General features: G+C 35.7%; 2 protein-coding genes across 2 annotated transcripts; both read right to left on the reverse strand.

Annotated features, from left to right (window-relative positions):
* Positions 1-366: 366 nt before the first annotated feature.
* On the reverse strand, positions 367-1,299 carry LOC100732184 (olfactory receptor 4C11). The gene has a single exon (XM_003465087.1). The coding sequence runs from the start codon at positions 1,297-1,299 to the stop codon at positions 367-369; it is 933 nt and encodes a 310-aa protein (XP_003465135.1).
* Positions 1,300-9,504: 8,205 nt separating this feature from the next.
* Positions 9,505-10,440, reverse strand: LOC100734883 (olfactory receptor 4P4-like). Its single transcript, XM_013147400.2, has one exon. It carries the CDS (start codon positions 10,429-10,431, stop codon positions 9,505-9,507), a length of 927 nt encoding a protein of 308 aa, XP_013002854.1. The 5' UTR covers positions 10,432-10,440.
* Positions 10,441-21,986: the final 11,546 nt, after the last annotated feature.

A 21,986-nucleotide genomic window follows, 5' to 3' on the forward strand; every position in this document is an offset into this window, starting at 1 on the left:
AAAAAGTTTTAGGAAAGTCACTGTTCTATGACCAGAAACTCAGCTTATTAGTTTATTACTTTATTAGTAAGAAAAATAAATATAATTAAAGTATAAAAGGTTGGTGTGGACAAATAAGGGAAAAGAGAGAACCTAAGGAAGAAAGACTTGGTACACAACTGGGCTAATCTGTATCTATCATTGACACAAAGATCATGCTTTTTGCAATTAATAGTGTAGATAGATAGATCGAGATACATAGTATTTAACAGTTTCTAAGGTATATAAACTAGGATCTTATATCTGCAATATTTAGACATCATCATGTTACATAACTACATTTAGTCAAATTGTAACTGAAAAAATTAGTCATGCTGGGCCAACTATTCACCCTTTGATTTCTGCTGTAATTTTAATATGCCATAACTTTCTTATGGCATTTTTCACCTCTGTGTTCCTCAGTGTGTAGATGATTGGGTTGAGAAAGGGTGTTCCGATGGTGTAAAATACTGCCACCATCTTGTCCATGGGGAAAGTGGTGGGGGGACGTGTATATATGAATATACAGGGACCAAAGAATAAAATAACGACAATGATATGAGAAGTGCAAGTGGAGAGAGCCTTCTTCCTCCCTTCTGCACTGTGGTTTCGCAGTGAATACAGGATGACAAAGTATGAAACCATCAGGAAAACGAAACTGCTTGAGCAGATGGCACCACTGTTGGACACCACCAGCAGGTTGATCATGTGGGTGTCCATGCAGGTGAGCTTCAACAAGGGCTGCAAATCACAGCAGTAATGGTCAATCAGATTGGGTCCACAGAAGGGCAAGCGCAAAGCCAAGATGATCTGAGCTGTAGAATGGATAAATGACCCTATCCAGGCAAGAACAATCAAGATGAGGCACACTTGTCTGCGCATTATGGTTGGGTAACGCAAGGGCTTGCAGATGGCCACATAGCGATCAACAGCCATGAGGATGAGGACGAAGATCTCCATGCAGCCAAATAAATGGAGTTCAAAGACTTGAGTCATACACTCATTGTAGGAGATCACTTTCTTGGCAGAGAGGGCGTCTACAATCAGTCTAGGGGCAGTGGACGTTGAGAAGCAGGAGTCAGCAAAGGACAGGTGGATGAGGAAGAAGTACATGGGGCTCCCTAGTGTCCGGCTGCACTTAATGGTCACAATAATGAGCAGATTCCCCACCACTGTTCCCATGTAGAAAATCAAGACGATGAAGAATACCATTTTCTGCCTCAGAGGATCCTGGGTCAATCCTAACAGCACAAACTCAGTTACATTGTTTGTTATATGCATTGTTTCAACTGATGTTGGGAAATCACAGGTTGAAAACCCTTAATCTGTCAACAAAAAAAGACAAAATTTAATGTGAATTCCAAATGTGGAGACTGAACACATATTGTCCATCATGAATCCACACTACTCCCAGTGGGACATCACTCATCAATCCTATGCTGCTTTTCTGAAAAGTAGGGAACTTATACCTTTTACTCAATTCAGTTACCTATTGCACATTAAAATAATGAAATAAAATAATTAAAGAGAAAATGCTTCTTCAAACATAGTTAAGGATTTTTAAGGGGATTTGGCATAAATAATAGATCCTTTTTTCATCAGTTTTAAGCAATGACTTGTTTAAATTAGTTAGAAGCTTTTGCATTATTTGAGTTCAGCAGCTTCTCACACAGAGAGAGACAGAGAGGCTGACACTGAGGCACAGAGACCAAGAGAGAGAGACACAGGGGACAGAAACAGAGACACAGGCAGATAGAAACAGACAAAAGTAAGAAGCATAAAATTTTAACAATGACAAAATGAAGAACACTCTAGCCAGTACAGTCCAGAATAAGACTGGTTCTAATATCTTACCTTTGTCTAAATTTTATCAAATTGATTGCTCAAAAATTTCTAGTTCTTTTGAGTTCTAAATTTGGCTTTTATTATTAAATGCATTTTACTTTTCATTATGCTATGAAATCAAAAATAAAGTTCTTCCCATCATTATTTACTGAGTCCTTCCACAATGACTTAGAAACAGCCACTAAAGCTAACATAGTGAAAAAAGGGGAGAAAAATTGACTAAAGTCAAATACTCAGATTTCAAGATTTCAGGCGAGCACTGGGATTTAGAAAATGACCTTGAGATTCTCCAGTCATCACTGATAATTCCAGAGGAATTCTAAGTGTAATATTTAGTATTCTTTGCCCTAAATTCAAGTAAGAGGGAGCAGATATAAAATGGAATTAATATTATTTTGCATTTATTAAATAGTATCTAAAAGTTCTTATTTAATTTATAATGTATTTATATTCCCAATATCATTCTGAAAACAAAATACATGTGCCTAAATCATGCAACACTTTCATGACATATATATCAGTCAGCAGCACAATTTCTGTTAATAAAAATCAGTTTCCCAGAGCAGTCTTAAACACAGGAGAATTGAAAATGGGCTGAGTTTTTTTTTTAAAATGTCCTTATGATAAAGTCTAAACTTAAAAAAAGCTCAGTTTCATTAACAGTTAAATACATTCAAGTTAAAATTCTTGTTGATTATATTTCGCTAGTTGATTATCAGACTAACGAAGCAATCTTTTGATAAATATGTGTCAGCACAGGGTCCTGACAAATATGTAACAATCAGTCAGTTCCATATCTGTTTGGTGGCCTTTTAAGTGCTTGCATTTTATTAGAGAGTGATTCAAAACCTGTAGAATAACAACTGCAAGTTGAAATGGGTCCAGAGACTGGCTTCCTCCTGACAGAGCCTTTCAGGCTCACAGGCACTGCACCCCTTATGGGTAGTGACACAGGCAGCAACTTCAGCATTGATCAGGTGAATGGAGGAGGCGGGAATGGCACTTTGTGCAAATATTAATCAATATGAAACAGGTATATCTGTCTTCATTCCAGTGATGGTGAACCTTTTAGAGATCAGTCCCCAAACTGCAATCCAAAACTCACTTATTTACCTCAAACTGACAACAATACAGTTAAACCTGAACATTGGGTGCTCAGCATGGTGGGGCCACAGGTCTCGATTTCGGAGAGAGATGACGCTGTGTGCTGGCTGTGCCCTGTGTGCCAGAGGTTCCCTGCCATGGCTCCACGTCGCCTCTAAAATAGTCAACTGTGTTCTTCTGAATAAAATGGAATCTATAGTGATTATGACATTTATGTATGCTGGCTCTGAAATAAATTGTCTCTAATGTGGTAAATTGAAGTTGTCTCTAACATGTAAATGGTAATTCATGATTTCATTTATATTTCCTTAGGATGGCAACATTTTCATTAACAAAATATAAATAAAATACATGGAGAAGACTTTTCAAAAAGCATAATATATTTAGTGACCAAGTGAGGAAACCAATGTCATTCGAGATGAGAGAAAGACTTTAAAACATTCACTTTGGCGGTATTTGAAAATGTATTACAATGAAAAGGTGTGTTATATACATGCACACATTCCTCATAATAAATGTGCTCATTATGTTTTGCAAACACATACTAATAAAAAAAAAGTTTTAATGTGCAAACCTTACCGTGGGAGGCTGTTGTTTACACTGAAATAATACCGAGTCCCATGACTTCCTCCTGCCAGAGGCACAAAAGGCAGAAGCTTTTCAAGGCGTTTTATGAAACTCACTGTTCTTCAAATCCATCCTGCAGTGCTGCGCTGCTATTACCTACAGGTTGATTGCTTGATTGCGTGTTTTCCAAATGTATGATTTGTGGAATCCCTTTAATAAGTGAAGTGAAAAATTATTTTGGAGCAAATAGATTGAGTAATAAAACATATCTGTATCTTCTATCTAGATATATATATATATATATATATATATATATATCTGTATAGGAATAAGTGATAGACATGCTGGCCCATTTATATAATATATGTTTTAGATATGCATTATAGGTACACTAGCATGAAACAACATTACAGAATTAAGAGATTTTCCAAAGATTCAAATCAATTATGTCCCACATCATTCTATACTTAGTTGCCATTGAAGAAAACAAAGATCTGCACCCCTCCATATCTATAGCCTATCACACTTTCATGAATCAGTTCTTGAATCTCACAAACAGGTATTATTTCTGTTTAATTATGTCTTCTGCTAGTGGGGTGTCCACATCTATCAGGAAATACTGTGAGGGACTTCCATTTCCGTCTGCTCATGTTAGGATTGTAAATCACTCCTAAACATCTTATGTCTAACCATCTGCCCTCCCACAAGTGCCTTGTGTATGTTGGCTACTGACTGAGACACCAGATCTGACTCATTTTCCACAGAAAGAAGGCAAGTAATTTAATACAAACCTTATGAATTTTGGTAAGTGATTAATGTATGGCTATGATGTTCCGGTGTCTACTTTTCTTCCTGAAATGATTTAAAGGGTACTTACTCAAGTGAGAATTTTTAAAGTGCTTCTGTAATAATGTGTGATTATTCAGGAATGAGGCTCTCCTTGATCTCACAAAGAAGTACATATTCTCATCTGTGTGCTCAAAAGAAACTAAAGTGGTACCTGATTCACTCAGCTCTTCCTGAAATATACACTCACACAGGTGTTTCACCAGGAAAGTTTTCCTTTTGCCTCCCTGCAAGTGTGTTTAGTATGAGTGGTGAGCAACACAGGAGCCTGGGGAAGTCATTCCCTAAAGTATCTTTCCCTTCCAATTAAGAACATGAGCCAGATGTCATGAGGAATTAATTTTTAATTTGTCTTGGATTATGGAAATAATAGGCAGCTTATTCCCACAATTAAACATATTCATTTGGGTGCACATGCATTGCTTCCAATACTGTTCTCCAAAAGCAATCTCAGAGCCTTTTGAAGAGATGCCTGCTTGCAAATCTGGCCAGAGGTTGACCAAAAACTGAGCACTGTGTAATGGTAGAAAGTAAGGATGTGCTGTGATTGACAGCTAATGTACTGATGTGGGAACCTCTTTACACCATTCTGGGAATTTCTTAATTTCATCCCCGATTTCTCAAAGGGACAATGTACCATTCAAAAGCAAATGGTTTAATTTTCATTCATTTGTATAATTTTGTGAGTTTCCTTGCTGTTGATTTCTCATTAAATTATGGCCCAAAATTGGAAGAAAGTTTTCAGTGTTTTGTATTTGCTAAAATGTGCTTAAGGTCCAAAATAAGATCAATTTTGGAGAATCTTTTATGACCTGCTGAGAATCTGTGTTTGTTGTCATTAAATGAAATACTATAGACATCTGTTAAGTCCATTCGATCTCTGCTGTAATTTAATTCTGGTGTTTCTCTCTTGATTTTTTGTCTGTATGACCTATATACTTTTGAGAATTGAGTGCTGAAGTCACCCACTATTATTATATTGGGACCTATGTGTCCATTTATGGTGACTGGTGCATTTATTTTTATGGAGCGGGGAACACTGGTGCTCGGTGCATGTATATTTGCAATTACTACGACTTCTCTCTGGATTGCTAACTTTCCCTAGATGGAGTGGGCTTTTTGGTCTCACCTAATTAATTTTGTCTTGAAGCCAGATTTGCAATGTGACCTTAGGTTCTCCTGCTTGCATTGGGGCTCCATTTGTGTGAAATGTTTTTTACTTTTTCACTTTCAGTCTTCTTGTGTCTTTGATAGTAATGTTTCTTAAAAGCAACATCAAGTTAAGTGTTCTTAATCCAGGCTGCAAATCTGTGGCTTTTAGTTGGAGAATTAAGGCAATTTGCATTCAAATATATTATAGAAACTTCAGGTCTTGAAAACCACTATTCTTGCTCTCCTGGCCTTTTGAATTTTTCCAGTGATGTCTGGAGCTATTTTTGATGGGTTCAATTTTATAAGAGCCTTGGTGTTTCTACCTTGCAGCACTTGATATTCTTGATATTCTTTTCCTGAACTGTATTCTTGCCAGCCACCTATATTTGGATGTGTATATATATTATAAAGTTTGGGAAGTTTCCTGTTAATAATGAATTAAACATTTTTTTCTGTCATTAGTCTGAATTTCAGAGCCCACATCTACCCCAAAAATCTGTAATTTGGTCTTTTAGCAATGTTCCACAGTTCTTAGATATTTAGTTCATAATTTCTTGTTTTGTTTTTCTTTCTTAGTGTCTGTGTACACAAATTCCTCAAACTTATCTTCAACCCTGAAATTATATCTTATCCTTGATTCTTTCTGTTGATTGGTGGTCATCCCCATTGAACTTATTTAATTTAATGTGCTTTCATTTCCAGAATTTTGTTTCATTCTTCTTAGGAATCAACTCTTTTAATCGAATTGCTCCTTCTTACCCTTTATTGTCTTCCTCAGTTCACCAATCTATTTGTGTCCCCTTAGAAGTCATTAATCACCCAGACTTTATGAATAAATTCAATTACCAGTAAATTGCAGACCTATAGAGGAATAATGTTGCTTTTTCTTTTATACTTCTTCTCTTTATATATTGAGATTTATACATCTGTGGGAAGGAAATAGTCTGTACTTTTGTTTGAGTGTTTTATTAATACTTAGTCTTCCTTTTTAAAAATTTTTTTAAAAATGAAGAAAAATGATGATACAGAATCTAAAAACAAAATAATAGGAGATTAATACCAGTGAATATATTGTGTGTTGCCTTCAAAATAGTTCTTCAGATTACAAAATATAGACATGAAAACGTGATAAAACAATTGAACAATGAAAGTGTAAGCTGTTCTTTTTGATGAATCGAGATTAGTATATTTATGTTGCCCATATATGTATATACATATATATGTATGTGGCGTTTTCTTTCTTTTCTCCTTTTCCCTATCCAGCCGTCTTCTCAAGAACTGATTCCCAGGACCACTCAGAGAGGAGGAAGAACTCTGCAGCAGTGACAATGACAAACCAGGCATTAAAATATATACAAGCCAATTAAAAGCAACAGTTATATGAATGTTAATAATATAAAACAAATTCCAGTAACGATATATGCTAAAAATCAATGAAATTAATAATAAAATATGGAGACATTGGGGACAGGGAAACATGGAATAACTTAAATGTAAAAATAGAAAAAAAGGATGAAAAGCAGAATAAGGATGAAAAAGCAAAGAAAAAACTGAAATAAATCTCAAATTAAAGAATTAACAAGCTAAGATGTGTTATGTACATATATCACTTCCCATGAGGAATATAATCATTGTGCACTACAAGTATGCACTAATAAAAAGAATCGAAAAAAAGAATTAAAAATAAATAGAATCAGTATTTTCCTTGCAATATTGGAATCCACTAAATATGAGGGAAGAAAAGTGAATCATAACTGGACTTTCTCTGTGTTCACATCCACTTAACAGGATTTTCTATATGAATGCTGAGTCTTGTCTATCTGTTTTGCTGGGCTGGATCAGTCAGTGGTTCCTTGTTTGCCACTGCAGAGGTCATGTTTCATGACTGCCATGAAGAGGCAGTGACATTCAGAGAAAAACCCCACCTTGTATCACAGCTTAAAATAATCACGGATTCTTCCTGGGCCAGTGCTACCCTCCTGCTGTTATGACTGAGACTGCAGCTCTCTTGGCTCTTCTCAGTCTCATCTTATGCATGTAGAGTTGGGCTCCTCTACTCACTCTGGGATCCAGTGTTAGCATTCCAGACTGATTCACTCTGCTCTATGCATTGTCTTCTGTTCTTTTGTGACTTTTAGCTTTCCTGAAGGTTTTTCTTGAGTTTTGACATTCTTCTATTTTTCTAAGAAAAAATTTTCCAAGTGTTTCCATTCCAGATCACAGAGAAGGTGTTAGTTGCTTATACTCCACGATACTCAAGCTTCTAAAGACAAAAATAAGAGTAAATCTAGGGTTGTGGGTAAACTTCAGTGTACAGCAAATGGTTGAAAAGCTTGCTGCAAAAATCCTTTGGAGAGCTGGTTTGGTACCTTAGTCAACAGATGAGCAGCCCTAGTGCGTGCTTCTGTGAATTCTTGAAGTCTGGCTCACCTGAGAAGTGTCTGTTCATCAGGCACACAGGAGTGAGTCTGGGTCCTCAGGGACCAACTTGCAGCCTGAGCCCATGACAGAGTGTGTCACTTTGGAGTGGGATTTGAACTCCAGTCTACCAAGATTTCTGAGCACTGAGATAGGTCTCCTTCTTCCATCCACTGAGAGTGTCCTATAGCCTGCGCTCACATATACTGGGACTATAACATGGGGCTGAGAGGGTCTGCACTGCACCAGATTCCACTTTTCTCCATTTCTGGGGTAAAGGAAATGGAAAAAGTAAGACTTTTTCCTTTTCCAGTGTATCTCTCCTTACATCTGTGCTATATGCTTTGCACTATAAACCGTCACATGGTTGGTTTCTTTAACTCCTTTGAAGGTGTATGTGGTTGGGCAGTTATTCAGATCATTACTTTTCTGTGGGGATGAGTACTGGAAATTTTTATTCCAACAATTTTATTACACTATTACCCCAATTTGAAAATTCTAATTACTAAAATACATCACCAATACGGTACTTAGGATTAACTACAATAACTTTAATCAAACAAAAGTAAATAATTAGAGAAGTGCAAGGAATAATTACATTGCATTACCTCACTTTAGAATCATAATTTCTTAACATAATTACAATGTACAACACATACATAGTGTGATCTAAAACTAAGGTGAATACTTTCATGTTTTTAAAAACTTATTACACTGAAAAACACATTGCTATTCAACTTCCTCAAAGTATTCCCCTTCCCTTCAAACATATTTGTCCCATCACTTTTGCCACTGCTTGAAAAAGCTGTTGACATCCTTTCTAACATCTCCTGGTGCGCTGTAATGACTGCCTGGCAGTTCTCAATCAATGCACCTTCTCTTGCAGAGAACCAAAAGCTGCACAGTGCCAGATTCAGTAAATTAATTGGGTAAGGTCACATGTTTTATTTGACAGGAATTGATTTGATCAATGTAAGCTGATCAAATATATATGGAATACAACATTTTAAAAATTTATTATAGTAAAAGATAAATTGCCTTTAACCTGTCTTCAAAATACTCTCCTAGCATCAAGCACACTTACTGTTTTTGGAAATGTGTCTTCAATGTAATAAGCATGTAAAATTTTAAACATTAATCTTATTTTTGACCAGCCTTGGTCATTTTAACAATTCTTTACCTTTGATCTGCAATGAATACCTCAAAAAGGAAATGCTCAGGACTTCTTGCTACAACACAGGTCTCAGTCAAAATTTTTGGTTTCTAAGTTAAGGCACAACTGCTAAACCATGCAGAATATTTAGTTTGTGCTGATAACATTATCACCAAGTTCATTATATTTAGGATTTGGATAAACAAAGTAAATTACAGGAAGTAAACTTGAGAAGGAATCCATGTCCCGAGGATACAAGCACAGAATAATAAACAGAAATCAAGAGGGAACATTTTCTTGCCAAGTCTAGTGACTTCTGACTCCAGCTCTCAGACCTGTTGCATTTGATGACGCTGATTCTGTGGGCAGAAGGCTGAATGGTGACTTCAGCAGCAGAGACCTCAGTTCCTTCCAAACAGTTGGTCTCCACACCACACTTTCCTCATGGCCTTCTTCATGTCCGTGTTTCTAAGTGCGTAGATGAGAGGATTGAACAATGGTGCAATCACAGTGTAAAAGAGAGCTAACACCTTGTCATCACTGATGGAATCAGCTGTGGGGGCATAGGTGAAGATAAGAGGCAGGAAGAACAGGAACACAACAGTGATGTGTGAGCCGCAGGTGGAGAGGGCTTTGCGGCGGCCCTGGGAGGAGCCTGCCCTCAAGGTGGACAGGATAATGATGTAAGAAATCACCAAGGCAACAAAGGTCAAAATGGACAGCACCCCTGTGGTGGTAATGATTGTAATAAACAAGTGCCTTGTGTCAGTGCAGGCGAGCTTCAGCAATGGGAATATGTCGCAGAAATAGTGGTCTATCTGACTGGGGCCACAAAAGGGAAGATCAATAATAATCAATACCTGCATGAATGAATGCAGAAAGGCTCCAACAACAGAGGCCATCAAAAGGACATAGCACATCTGTCTGCTCATGATAGCCATATAGTGAAGGGGTCTGCAGATGGCCACATAGCGATCATAGGCCATGACCACCAAGATGAAGATCTCAGTGGCACCAAAGAAGTGGGCATAAAACATCTGGGCGATGCAGCCGTTATAGGAGATGGTATTCCACCGAGTCAAAAGATCTATGATCAGTTTGGGGGCCACTGTGGAAGTGAAGCCCATATCCATGAGAGACAGGTAGCTGAGGAAAAAGTACATGGGCTGTTTGTGAAGGTGGCTGCCCCTGATGGTGAGGAGCATGACCAGATTTCCTGAGAGGATTGCAAGATAGCAAAGTGAGAAGAGCACAGAGCAGATAGCCTTTACATCCTCATCACTAAAAAGACCTAGGAGTATAAATTCCGTAACATTTTCATACTCCATTACTTCTGCAGACTTGATTACTTAGAAAGAGAGGATAATGTACCTGAAACACTATACTTTATGAAACTATTGATTTATTTTCAAAGTCATTTGCTTTTTCAATAAACAGGTGTTGACTATGTATCATGATCCAATCAATATAATTGGAGCGAGGAATATACAAATTAGCTTAATATGGAGAACACCTACTCACAGTATAGTTGATTAGTGTTCAAACGCAATAAATATAGTGCAAATAGTCAATAAATTGCAACTGTGATGAATTCCAAAGGCTTACGCTTACCTTGAACAGCAAGTTGAATAAGTTAAAAAATGCAGCATGTTTTTTCCAGTTTAATTTTGAGATGGAATTTCAATATTACAGCTTAACAGAGGCTTCTAAATCTGCACCATACATGAAGAGCCCAGAGTTTATCTACTCTTCAAAGGTCAGCAGGCTTTACAATTCTTGGCCTTTCCCAGTGACTACAACTGCTAAATTCTGAATGTGCAAAGGTGTCTAGTAGACTAATCAGTGCCGTATGTTAAACGGTGACTCTCGCAGTAATCATCTCAGAAAGTGCCTTTAGAATCCTTCCTTGCACATTTCTTTTAACACATAAAGGGAGAGGAAAAGCAGGAAGCAGATCTTTGGAGAGAAGTGTCGGTCCACAGTTTGGGCTTCTAGCACTGCTGTGGCTTCCTAGAATTTACTGTATTTCCCAGTCTGTTCTTCAGCATAATGCAGAAGCCCTGTGGTTTTCACCAGAGCCTTGTTTGCTAGCACTTCCTTTTGCAGTGGCACAACTAGGGAAGGAGTACGGGGAGATAAATTGCATCCAGGGATTTTCTTGACTTCATCCTTTTCAGCATCTTTGTCTCTGAATCGAACAAACTGGACCTCATTTTTAGCTTTACCAGGATCATGGTATGTTTATGAAGCCATGTCCTAGAAACTGTCAGTGAAAACAAGGAAATATTTAATACAAAATAAAGTGCACTGAAGTTAAAAATATCTTGATGGAAAAGTGTATCACACAAATGCTACACTCAAGTGTCAGTTTTACAAAAAAACTGCTGTCATTAATGAAAATTTGTTATCATATTTATGAAATAGAACAAGAAGATAATGCACTTTGTAGTGTATGGGAGAAAAGGTTTTAGGGAAGGTGCTTTCAACCTGCATAGAGATTTTGAATAGGACTGTAGATAGTTTAAAATTGCTTTGAAATCAATCCATGGACCTCTAGTTAGTACTGTCTGGTGTAACTTCTAAAATCTCTGAAAGTGTTATTTAGGAAAAGATCAATTGTGATGGGCCTTGACCTGTAATGTGAATTTTTTAAGTGAAAATTTTAAACTTATTTTAACTTTGAGTCTTGTCATGGTTTATGTCTGTGTCCCTCAGGCCTCATGCGTTTGCACTGTGCATTTGTTACAGTTCATTGTCTAATGCTTAGATCAATGGTGTCAGTGCTCCACCCACATAGGGGTTGGAGCCAGGATGTGATGTAATGGCAGGAAGAAGGTGTGTCTCTCTCTTTGCTGGTTGGAGCTTGCTGTTTGCAGCCACCATGAATGGCGGTCCAGCCATGCCTGCCTGTCTTGGAGCCAACTGAGTGTGGACTGAAACCTCCAAAAACTGTAAGAAATAAATATTTCCTTTCCCAACTTGAGCATCAGGTATTTTGTCTTAGCAACGATCATAAAGTAACTAAGACAAGTCATCTCTTTTTTCTGTGGAAAAAGAATCCTTTTCTTAACTATAGAATTTTATTGAAATACATAAAAAAGATTAAAACTTCTGAAAAACTTTACTTTGTGCTTGATTGTTAAGAAGCAGAAATAAAACAAATTAATTTTTCTAAATTAATCAATACAGTCATTGGTTAAAAACCAAACTTACTTTTTTATACACACTTCAACTGCACACATAACCACAATGTGACACTGGAAAAAGTAGCAGAGGGTGGTGGAGGGATGAAGCTGAAGAGAATCTCTTCTGTATGTGGACACAGCTGCCCAAAGGAAACTCGTTAATCTGCACATTCAATAGAAAGCTGGAAAACAATAATCTTTCATAGTAATTATGAAAAGATGGTAACAAAAGTTTTTATTAAAACTTGAAAAGCACGTTGCAAAATTCAGGAACAGTTGATATACACCATGGTTAAGGTCACTTTTTAAAGAGAACAAATGAGTGAGCGTTCCTTTTCAGGTACTGAAGTACAGTGTGAGTCTGTGACAGCTAAGAAGTTCTGGAAGAAGCAGATGGCAGAGTTCAAAGGCAGTCAATAAAAAATACATGAATTTGGGGCTGGGGATTTAGCTCAGCGACATAAGCGCCTGCCTTGCAAGCAGGCAGTTGTGAGTTCGATCCCTGGTACCGGTAAAAACGAAAAAGACAAAAAAAAATACATGAATTTATTACATTTGAATCTGTTTGAATCAGTTAAAATTACAAAATGTTGAAGTCTTTGGTAGCTAGTATTAGAACTTTGAATTTCTATTTGGAAAAATATCCTATCTTGTTGATCCAAAAATGATATATTTAAGGTGGCTGAAATAAACATATATGTCAAACAAAATTATTTTGAAAATGCATACTGTCAGAGATATAGCTCGGTGGCATAAAAGCCTGCCTTGTAAATGCAAGGTCCTGAGTTCAATCCCTAGTATAAAAAAAAAAGATAAAATGCATACTAAAGGAATGATTATGTAGGAGAATGAATTTTTACCTGAAAACATTTGAAGAGATATATAATGAATTTAAATATTTTATAGGATGACATTTCATATAAACAAATTATTATTATTATTTTTTATCTGAACCGGGGATCGAACTCACAACCATATGCTTGCAAGGCAGGCGCTTATGCCGGTAAGCTAAATCCCCAGCCCCTAAACAAACTATTTTTAAAAGTGGGAAAATACACATACACACACACACACACACACACACACACACATATTCTATAAATCTCCCATATGCTACCCTGTTTTCAAAGAAGAATAAAACTGTTACTTAATGTTCAGAAAGAAAATTACAACAGGTTACTAGCTCAAGTATACACTTTCTCCAACACTTTTGAATCAGGAAGATGCAAATTAAAAATGAGGCTCACTCATCAGCCTTATGAAAACAAAATTACATTTGTCCTTATGAAATTTGACAACAATTCTCTTTAAAAATAAGCATTTGACCTAGTGAAAGCATCCCATAAAGCACTCACAATAGCATTCATATTTGTCTTCTTCACATTGCCAAACAAAATCTAAAGAAAGACATATTAAAGTACTTACAACATCTGATGGAGAAAATGGACCTAAAGTACAATATGTTCTTATGAACTACCAGGCAGCAGCTTAATGAAATTTATCTATTTGGTGCTTCTCAAAGGAATAAAGCAATAATACACATCATTTGGTGGACTACAATAATGTATACAAAGATGGTGAAAATATGATGACTTTTTTAAAAATCACAAACCACAGAACCCAGTGAATGCCTGTGTGCTGAAAGATGAAGAGGAGAAGACATGGAAGGGAATAGTGACATTACAGAAATAAAGGGGGCGATGGCCAAGAGGAGTATAATTAAAACAGATTTTAAAATTTCTATTTCTTTAATTATACTTAAAACACAATTTATATAATTTTTATTTGTTAGAGTATTTTAAATATTACTTTTAAAATTAAATTCACTTAAAATTTAATGTGGAACAAGAACGATATATAATCTAAAGAATGAAATTTAAACATAAAATAGAAATAAAATCTTGGTTAGGGTACAGTGAACTTTTATATAACTTGTTCCCGGCACTGTTTTCTCAAGAAGTAAGCTGAAACGTACACGCTGTTCTCTAAGCACTGTACCCCATGGATTACACAGGAACCCTTAAAATAACCAGGCAGATAGAATTCTGGTCCCCACATTGACAGGAAATATTTTATATAAGAAAACAAGGACTATATTTGCATCTACATTTATATCAGCATCTGCTTCTCTTTTTACATCTGTATCTGGATTTGGTTTCATCTCTTTATAATCTTAAATTTGGATAAATTCCATGGTATCTTAAATATCAGAGGTGACACCAGTGATTTGAATTGAAAGCCTCTGACATGTGTTCATGAGTAGAAACGTCATCATATTTACACCATCTCTGCTGAAATAAGGTCAGAAATAAAATCTACAAGGGACAATCCAGATACCAATACTCACCCCACCTTCCCACAACCTCTAGGAAGAAAAAAAGGCTTTCGGTGAAAATTCTTAACTTCTGATTTTCATGATCATATTGTTTTTTCACTCTCATAGAAATGCTTCGTTAGGAAAAGAGGTTTATCTTTGCCTCTTAAAGCACAGTCTGCAGTTGTATTCCCAAGGGAGGCAGGTTGTCCCTGAGGATGAATATACTGCTTGTGACTGACAGAATGGCTTCCAATATGTGGCCCACCGCTCAACTGTAGGATAATTTTAGGCAAGCAGGAAAATAATCTGAACCTGGGTTTTATAACATGCAAAACACTACTAACTATCTATCATATAGAATTTCTATGAAATTCAAATAAATATATTGATTGAAAATAGCTGTGTAGCCAGGCATGCTGGTACAGCCTGTAATTCCAGCACTAAGGAGGCTGAGGCAGGAGGAGCACCATGAGTTTGAGGCCAGCCTGAGCTACATATTTAGTTCAAGGCCAGACAGAACTTCATATTGAGACCCTGTCTCAAAATACAAAAATGAAAAGAGCACACCCCCAGCTATAGATGTGTATACCTAATGCATTGAAAAAAATAACTAAATCTTAAATCTTTTATTTTTAATGTTAAAAGGACTAATATTCTGATATTGTCTAAACGATTTGTAAGTCAAGGGAGGTTTGACGGATCAATTTTTAAAATCAGTTTAGTGTACTACTGAAAATAGATTTATACAGCTGTTATAAACTATTTTATAATTAATTTGTAGTGGAAATCCCCAATAAACTGCTGTCACATTTCACAGACCTGACATCAGTATAGACGATTAGGACTTTCAGCCTAATATCTACAAAAGATAACCTCTATTGTAACTGGGATACTTTTAGGGGAATTTCAAAAGAATGATTATTTTCCCTCCACATTATACTAGGTAATTAGGTAGTTTTTTGGGGTTTGTTACCTATGATAAAAAAATATTCATTGTGTAATATGAATTTCAATCGTGGTTACATTTTTTTTCAAAAACACTGAATTCAGTGTTGCAACATGAATTTCAGTTGTGGCTATTGGATTTTTTTTCAAAAATACTGTATATAATGTCATGAGTTATTCCAAAGTCTCATCTGCAGTATTGCAGGAAAAGAACAGCCCGGTCTCATCTGCTGCACCTGTTAGGTGATTTGGGAAAGTCTCCGAGTTCTCTGGGCTTCTTGCTTCCCTTAAACATTTAAGGAAGGAGGAACTGGGCGTGTGGCTCAGTGACAGAACCGGCCTATCACCCCTCTGCGTGCTTAGCGTTCCCACCTTCAGTACTGCGTAAATGTGTGTATGCGTCGAGGGTGGGAGTGGCCTGTGGAACCTTGGGGAAGCCAGAGTCCTTTTTAGTCAAATGTTCTACTAAATTACTTATCAATTAACAATCAACTAACTAACATCCTTTCTCTTACCATCAGAAGTGGACTCTTTTAGGTAATATTAGTTTGATTTTTTCATTTGCTTTTAACATCAAAACTCTGGACTTCAGCTGATGTCAGCTAAAATAAATTAAATCCAATCCTATCAGTAGGGTGGTTTCTTTGGGGAAAAAAATTGGGTGTGTGTCTATGTGTGTCAGTGCTTGTAAAAGTGTAGTTATAAATATCTATTATTACAGAGATGTTCAGAAAAATAAAAAGAGAAAGAGGTCTATGTAATTTTCTTGCTAAAGTAGTCCTCATTTAAATAATAAATACATGGCTCTTCTGTAGGTTATGTATTTATAAATAATTTCCCTGTACCTACATATTAGTGAAAAACAGCAGTCTCAAAAACGTGTGAATCACATGTTCCCTGATATAGACAGAATCTTCTAATAATTTTATTTCATGTATTGCTTACCTTATGCTTTTATTAAAGGTTTCAAATTTTTATGATTCTGATTTTTACTTTTTCATCTGAAACAGAAAAAAAAATTCACAATGTCTATTAGCCTCTAACACTCCCAAAATTAAAATTGGGGAGTAAAATAGAATATTCCCATTGCAAGGTTTCAATTTAAAAAGATTTCTTAAAGTTGACTGATTGATAAATTACTAAAATACCAACTTGGTTTTTTTCTTCTATTTTTTAATACATATTTGCCACACCTAATGATTACATTCAATGTGGGGAAGTGGCGCAGATACATATCTTAAATATTTTTATGCTCCCCAACTGAGACATAAGGAAGAATCTAAAGATTATACAAAGTAATTATCAACAAGCTATATTTTCAAAATATACATTCATAGAGTTAACAATTTCCTTGGAAAACAAGAAAAAAGTATAGATGACACAGAAAAAACAACAACAGATGATTCTATAATTATGCACAATGTTAACTTTTACATAGGCTCAGGCATACAAAATATAAAAGACAAAAAATGGCAAAAAGAAAAAAACATTAAGAACTCACACATTTGTTTTCAGTTCACGTTAATCAGCACGTTAAATGGTTTCTTTGTCTCTTGAATTCATGAAAACTCAGTTCACCTGTACTCAGAATGAAACTGAGAACAGCTTCACAGAAATGCAGAGAAGTCCTCTGAGGCCTGTGGCGCCCCCAAGCCCATGCTGTAAGGGCAATGGCGTCTGCAGGAACCAGAGGCTGCGTCCTGCACCCTCCAAGCACAGGGCCTCCTGCTCCGGGAGATGCTGTACGTGGACTTCAAGGAGGCGGGAGGGCACTGCAGGGAGCTGGTGACACGCAGTGAAAATCCCTCCGGCATTGTGTGGACAAACCTACCAAAATTACCCGTTCCTGATTTGAACTAATTATGCTTTGTCTTTTTAAGAGAAGTTTTTAAATGATCCCTGTTTTAAACGTGTGATGGTAAATACCCATCATAGGTTTAACAGACAGTAATCGAAACATTACAACAGGAGTCTTTTTACTTTCCAGCAAGAAATAAACCCCTATTCATTTATTATTATGTGCATAGAATTTTTCTCTGCTTCTATCATGGTTACGAGGTCAAACGTAAGTGCTCCACTTCCATAAGACCTTTCCTCACTATATTTTCTTTCCTACAATATTATTTCGCACCCCACGTCATCCTATTGAACTTCCAATACCTGATTTCCAGATCGTTTAAATTATTTTTCAAAGTCTTACTTTGTGAACGTTTTCTTTGGTCATTTGATTGAATATTTTAATAACATAGTTCTTATTTTATATGCTCAATAGATTATTGCTATCCAGCAATACACTAAGTGAATTTAGAGTTTACATTTCTTTGCATTTTGTCTAATAATTATTTTGTGATGGCCAGAGTATAGTGATAATTTTAAATATTCTTTGCAATGTGTTAATAATATGCTAAGTAGTTTGAAAGGTTTCTTTTCAATTTAATGCACGATGTGGTACTATTAATATTTCTCTAAAAAAACGTAAGGAGCTACCTGACAAAATCAGGCAGCTAGCAAGTGATAGATCAGGAGTAGTCACTGCGCTAATCCTACAAACACTGTGAATGGTACGGCCACATGCAGTACATAGTAGGAACATACGAAATAGTTATGAATTTCAAATGTTGTGTATGATGATGAAATAACTTGCTGAATATTTCCAAGTCACATTTAAATTTTGAATAATATATTGCTAGGATGCTCAAATATCATTCCCTAGTCATCAAGATTAAAATTATGTATTTTTATTCAAATTAATAAATTCATAGTGTAATTTTAATATCAAGAATAAAATAAAACTCTAAAATGACCATCATTTTAATTATTTGATGATAGCAAGGTAATAAACATTTAAAATTTTAATTTTTAAATTTCCCTTCAACTACTTATAATTGCGTTGGACTACACAATTTTGTCTTTGCAATTTTGATATCAGAAACATTATGAGAAGGAAGAACTTTTTCTTTCTGTTTTTAAAATTTTATTTAAGGAGAAAAAAAAGCAGAGAACGGGTACAAGTTATACAGATTTACAGAAGGGAAGAACTTTTTCAAGACACAGATTTTGCTTGTGAATGAACAGTTACAGGAAAATGGTTGACAAGTTCGAAAGACACAAAGTACTCAGAAGGCGCAAAGGCAGATTTACCTTTTACTAAATGTAAAAGATGCTTTTACTAAATGTAAAGGGATGAGCTTCTGCTCCCCGCCCCGATACAGGAAGAGTGAGCGTCTCAGACTGAATACTGGGTTCCCCGTGAACTAAGGTCACGTGAAGAATCCAGGTCCTTCATCTGCAAGTGCAATGATGATAGGTACTTTGCCATGTATAATAACAGATGCATTATGAATTTCATTATTATTAATATTAGAAAATCATGACTTAATTCATTCAGAAAGTAGCAAGGCAATGCTATTTGAAAATATTTAAAAGAGCAAGTATTCAGGTCAGATCTCATGAGTGAAACAAGGGATGTCTTAGTGAACAAAAATCAACAGCTCACTTTGCAAAACTGAAATAGAAATTTCAGATTTTAAGCACTTATCCATGGAATTTTGTATTTATTCATGCAGATAATTTTTATGACTGAAATGGTTGTGGAGGATACCTGGTGAAAATTACTTATTTATTTGTAAGTGTTTAAATTGCTATAAAATACCGCTTTTATTTCCCCTGAGATTCTCTCATGCCTAGGAATATGTCATATTTTGCTTATGAATGTGATTCTTGGAAGTAGATTCAAAAACAGCATAACTGTTAGAAAATGATCTTTATTTTAGAAATATAAAATAACCACAGTAACTTCAAAGAATACTTGGTGCTAAAGAGTATGTCATAGTACAAGGAGACACACATAGCAATGTTGATAGCACACTTTGTAATAGCTAAATCCTGGAGGCAGCCTGTATAGCCATCAACAGACAAGTGCATAAATAAAATGTGGTACCTAAATATAATAAAATACTACTCAGCTAAAAGGAAGGGTAAATTTGAGACATTTGTAGAAAAATGAATATATTTAGAAAATATAATGTGTGAAACAAACCAAACACACAAGTTTAAATACTGTAGTGTATTTTTCATTTGCATGAGCCAAAGTACAAAGAAAATGACAGAATGGACAGAGGGAGACAAGGGGACAGATCTTTTGCAATCGGAAAGTGGCCCAAGGGAGCATGGGGGAGGAGTGAGAGGACCGGGAAGGGGAAATAGTTTGGAAAATGATAACGCATGTACAGGAACCGACTAACCCCAATGAATAGAAGCAAACATGAATTAAATTTAATAATACCAACGAGAATGAAAAGGGAGAAAGGGGAATTAGAAGGAGAGGGAGGGAATGAGGAGGAGGGAAGGGAATTTAAGAAAGAAACGAGCTGTCGTATGCCCGTGTCCACTCTTCAAAATGTTTGTGAAATGCATGTAGTGCAAACATGTACAAATAATACATGAATAGATGGGAAAGACAGCAAAAAAGACTGAGTCTCCAGGAAAAGGAAGCTTGAGTTAAAGGAAGACGGCAAAATTAAGTATACAATGAGGAGTATTTAAAGATGGAGCTACAGAGAGGATTCTTGGACATGAGGGTCAATAAATATGTGACGTCCTTAAGATTTATCAATGAAAACTATAAAAATATTATTTGAAGTATACAGCATTCATTTGGGGGAAAAATAAACCAGTGTATGATAAAGTAGAAACTCAAAATAATTTTCTCAAGACCAAGAGATACTTATTTTTAAATTTAAAATTTTTTTTTTGTATCAGGGACCAAATTCATGATCTTGCACTTGCCAGGCAGGTGATTATGCAGCTGAGCTCATCCCCAGCCCCTCTTTGTCTTTCTGAGACAAGTTTTGCTATGCAGCTCACACTGGCCTTGAATTCACTTTGTAGCACAGGCTGGCCATGAAGTCATAGTAACCCTTCTGCCTCAACCTCCCAAGTGCTGACCTTACAAGAGTTTGCCACCATGCCCAGCAAAAACTTTGTATCTAAATTACTCATTTTATGAGATGTCTCAACTCAGTGCAGAAACAGTTAAACAATTTGGAAAACAAGGAATTTAGAAAATCAGTATTCCCAATTTTAGTCAATGGTTAAACTTTCTAGGCAAATTTCTGATTTGCTAGTAAACCATTTTCATCATTTTCTTCAAGATGCTTAACTATTAATCTTCCATGGTGAATAAACATTCTAGGTTGCCAAATTTGGGGTCTTGCTGTCTTTTTCTCTCTTCCTATCAAATCACAGTAGACTGTGCCAAAGATAGCACCTAGTACCCCAATAACCCAGTAGCCAAATAACCTTAAGGAATACAAATATTATAGGCCACAGACATGAACTAAATTTAATAATATCAACAAGAATGAAAGGAGAGCAAAGGGAATTAGAGTGGGTGGGGATTAATGGGCAGGGGAAATTAGGGAATAGATCATAGGTTTATTATGCTTATTCTGTTCAATTCAAAAACAGATCCATTCATATTTCTTCTCTGGATTTCTGATAACAGAACCTGACAGTCAGGATAGAGCAAGGCAGAGTTTGTGGGACGACAGAGTACATCTGACAGGATGAAGCCAAGAGGAAAGACGTATTTTAAACAAGCAAAGTTAACAGACACTAAAGAGAAAATAAAAATTAATAGGAAAATGATGAATCACATTCAAGCTCAGGTTATTACAGATGATAGAAATCTAGACTTCCAGAATTTTAAATCACTAATGATTCTAATTTATCCTTAGAGCTACAGGAATTCTTTATTTTTAGCCATATTTTTTAAAGAAGAAATTCCTTGTTTTTAATGACTACTATCATTGAGACAGACTGAACCCTGGTGCTAGATTTGTTATCTCTAAAATAACCATTATTTTTATGATTTGCAAGAAATTAAACAACTAAATACTATTCATTTTTAGTGATAAGTAGAAAGAAGACATTTATTAACCAGAATATCTGTAGAGAAGTGCACAAAGAATATGGTATAGAAATACAAAATCAAGATTCTTGAGCTCACAACTGAAATGTGAACTTCTACGATTATGTAGATGATACTTGATTGAAAATTAAGTATTAACAGGTGAACACTGTACTTTGAAAGATGTAAGAAAGGGAATGTGGTCAAGTATGAAAACTTAATTTTGCAAGTCAGAGCTGAATTATTAACGAAAGTAGGAGGTCATTTCTTTAGGTATCACTTGCTTTATTTAATGTGTCAATATTTTCAAATTCCTGTGACCTAATAGCTATAACTCATTATTACCAGGGCACATAATAATCTTTATCTTAATTTGAAATATGTATGACATTATATATATTATTAGCGCTCTATTAAATCCAAGAAAAACTGTGAAACAAAACAAACTAATAATTCCTTCAAACTTAAATAAATTAGGAATAAAAATGTAAGTTTTACCAAAACACTCATATGACTACAGCCACA

Source organism: Cavia porcellus, unplaced genomic scaffold (genome assembly GCF_034190915.1).
Source record: "Cavia porcellus strain 051 isolate PalLab524CR breed Dunkin Hartley unplaced genomic scaffold, mCavPor4.1 scaffold_17, whole genome shotgun sequence".
Taxonomy (NCBI): Eukaryota; Metazoa; Chordata; class Mammalia; order Rodentia; family Caviidae; genus Cavia; species Cavia porcellus.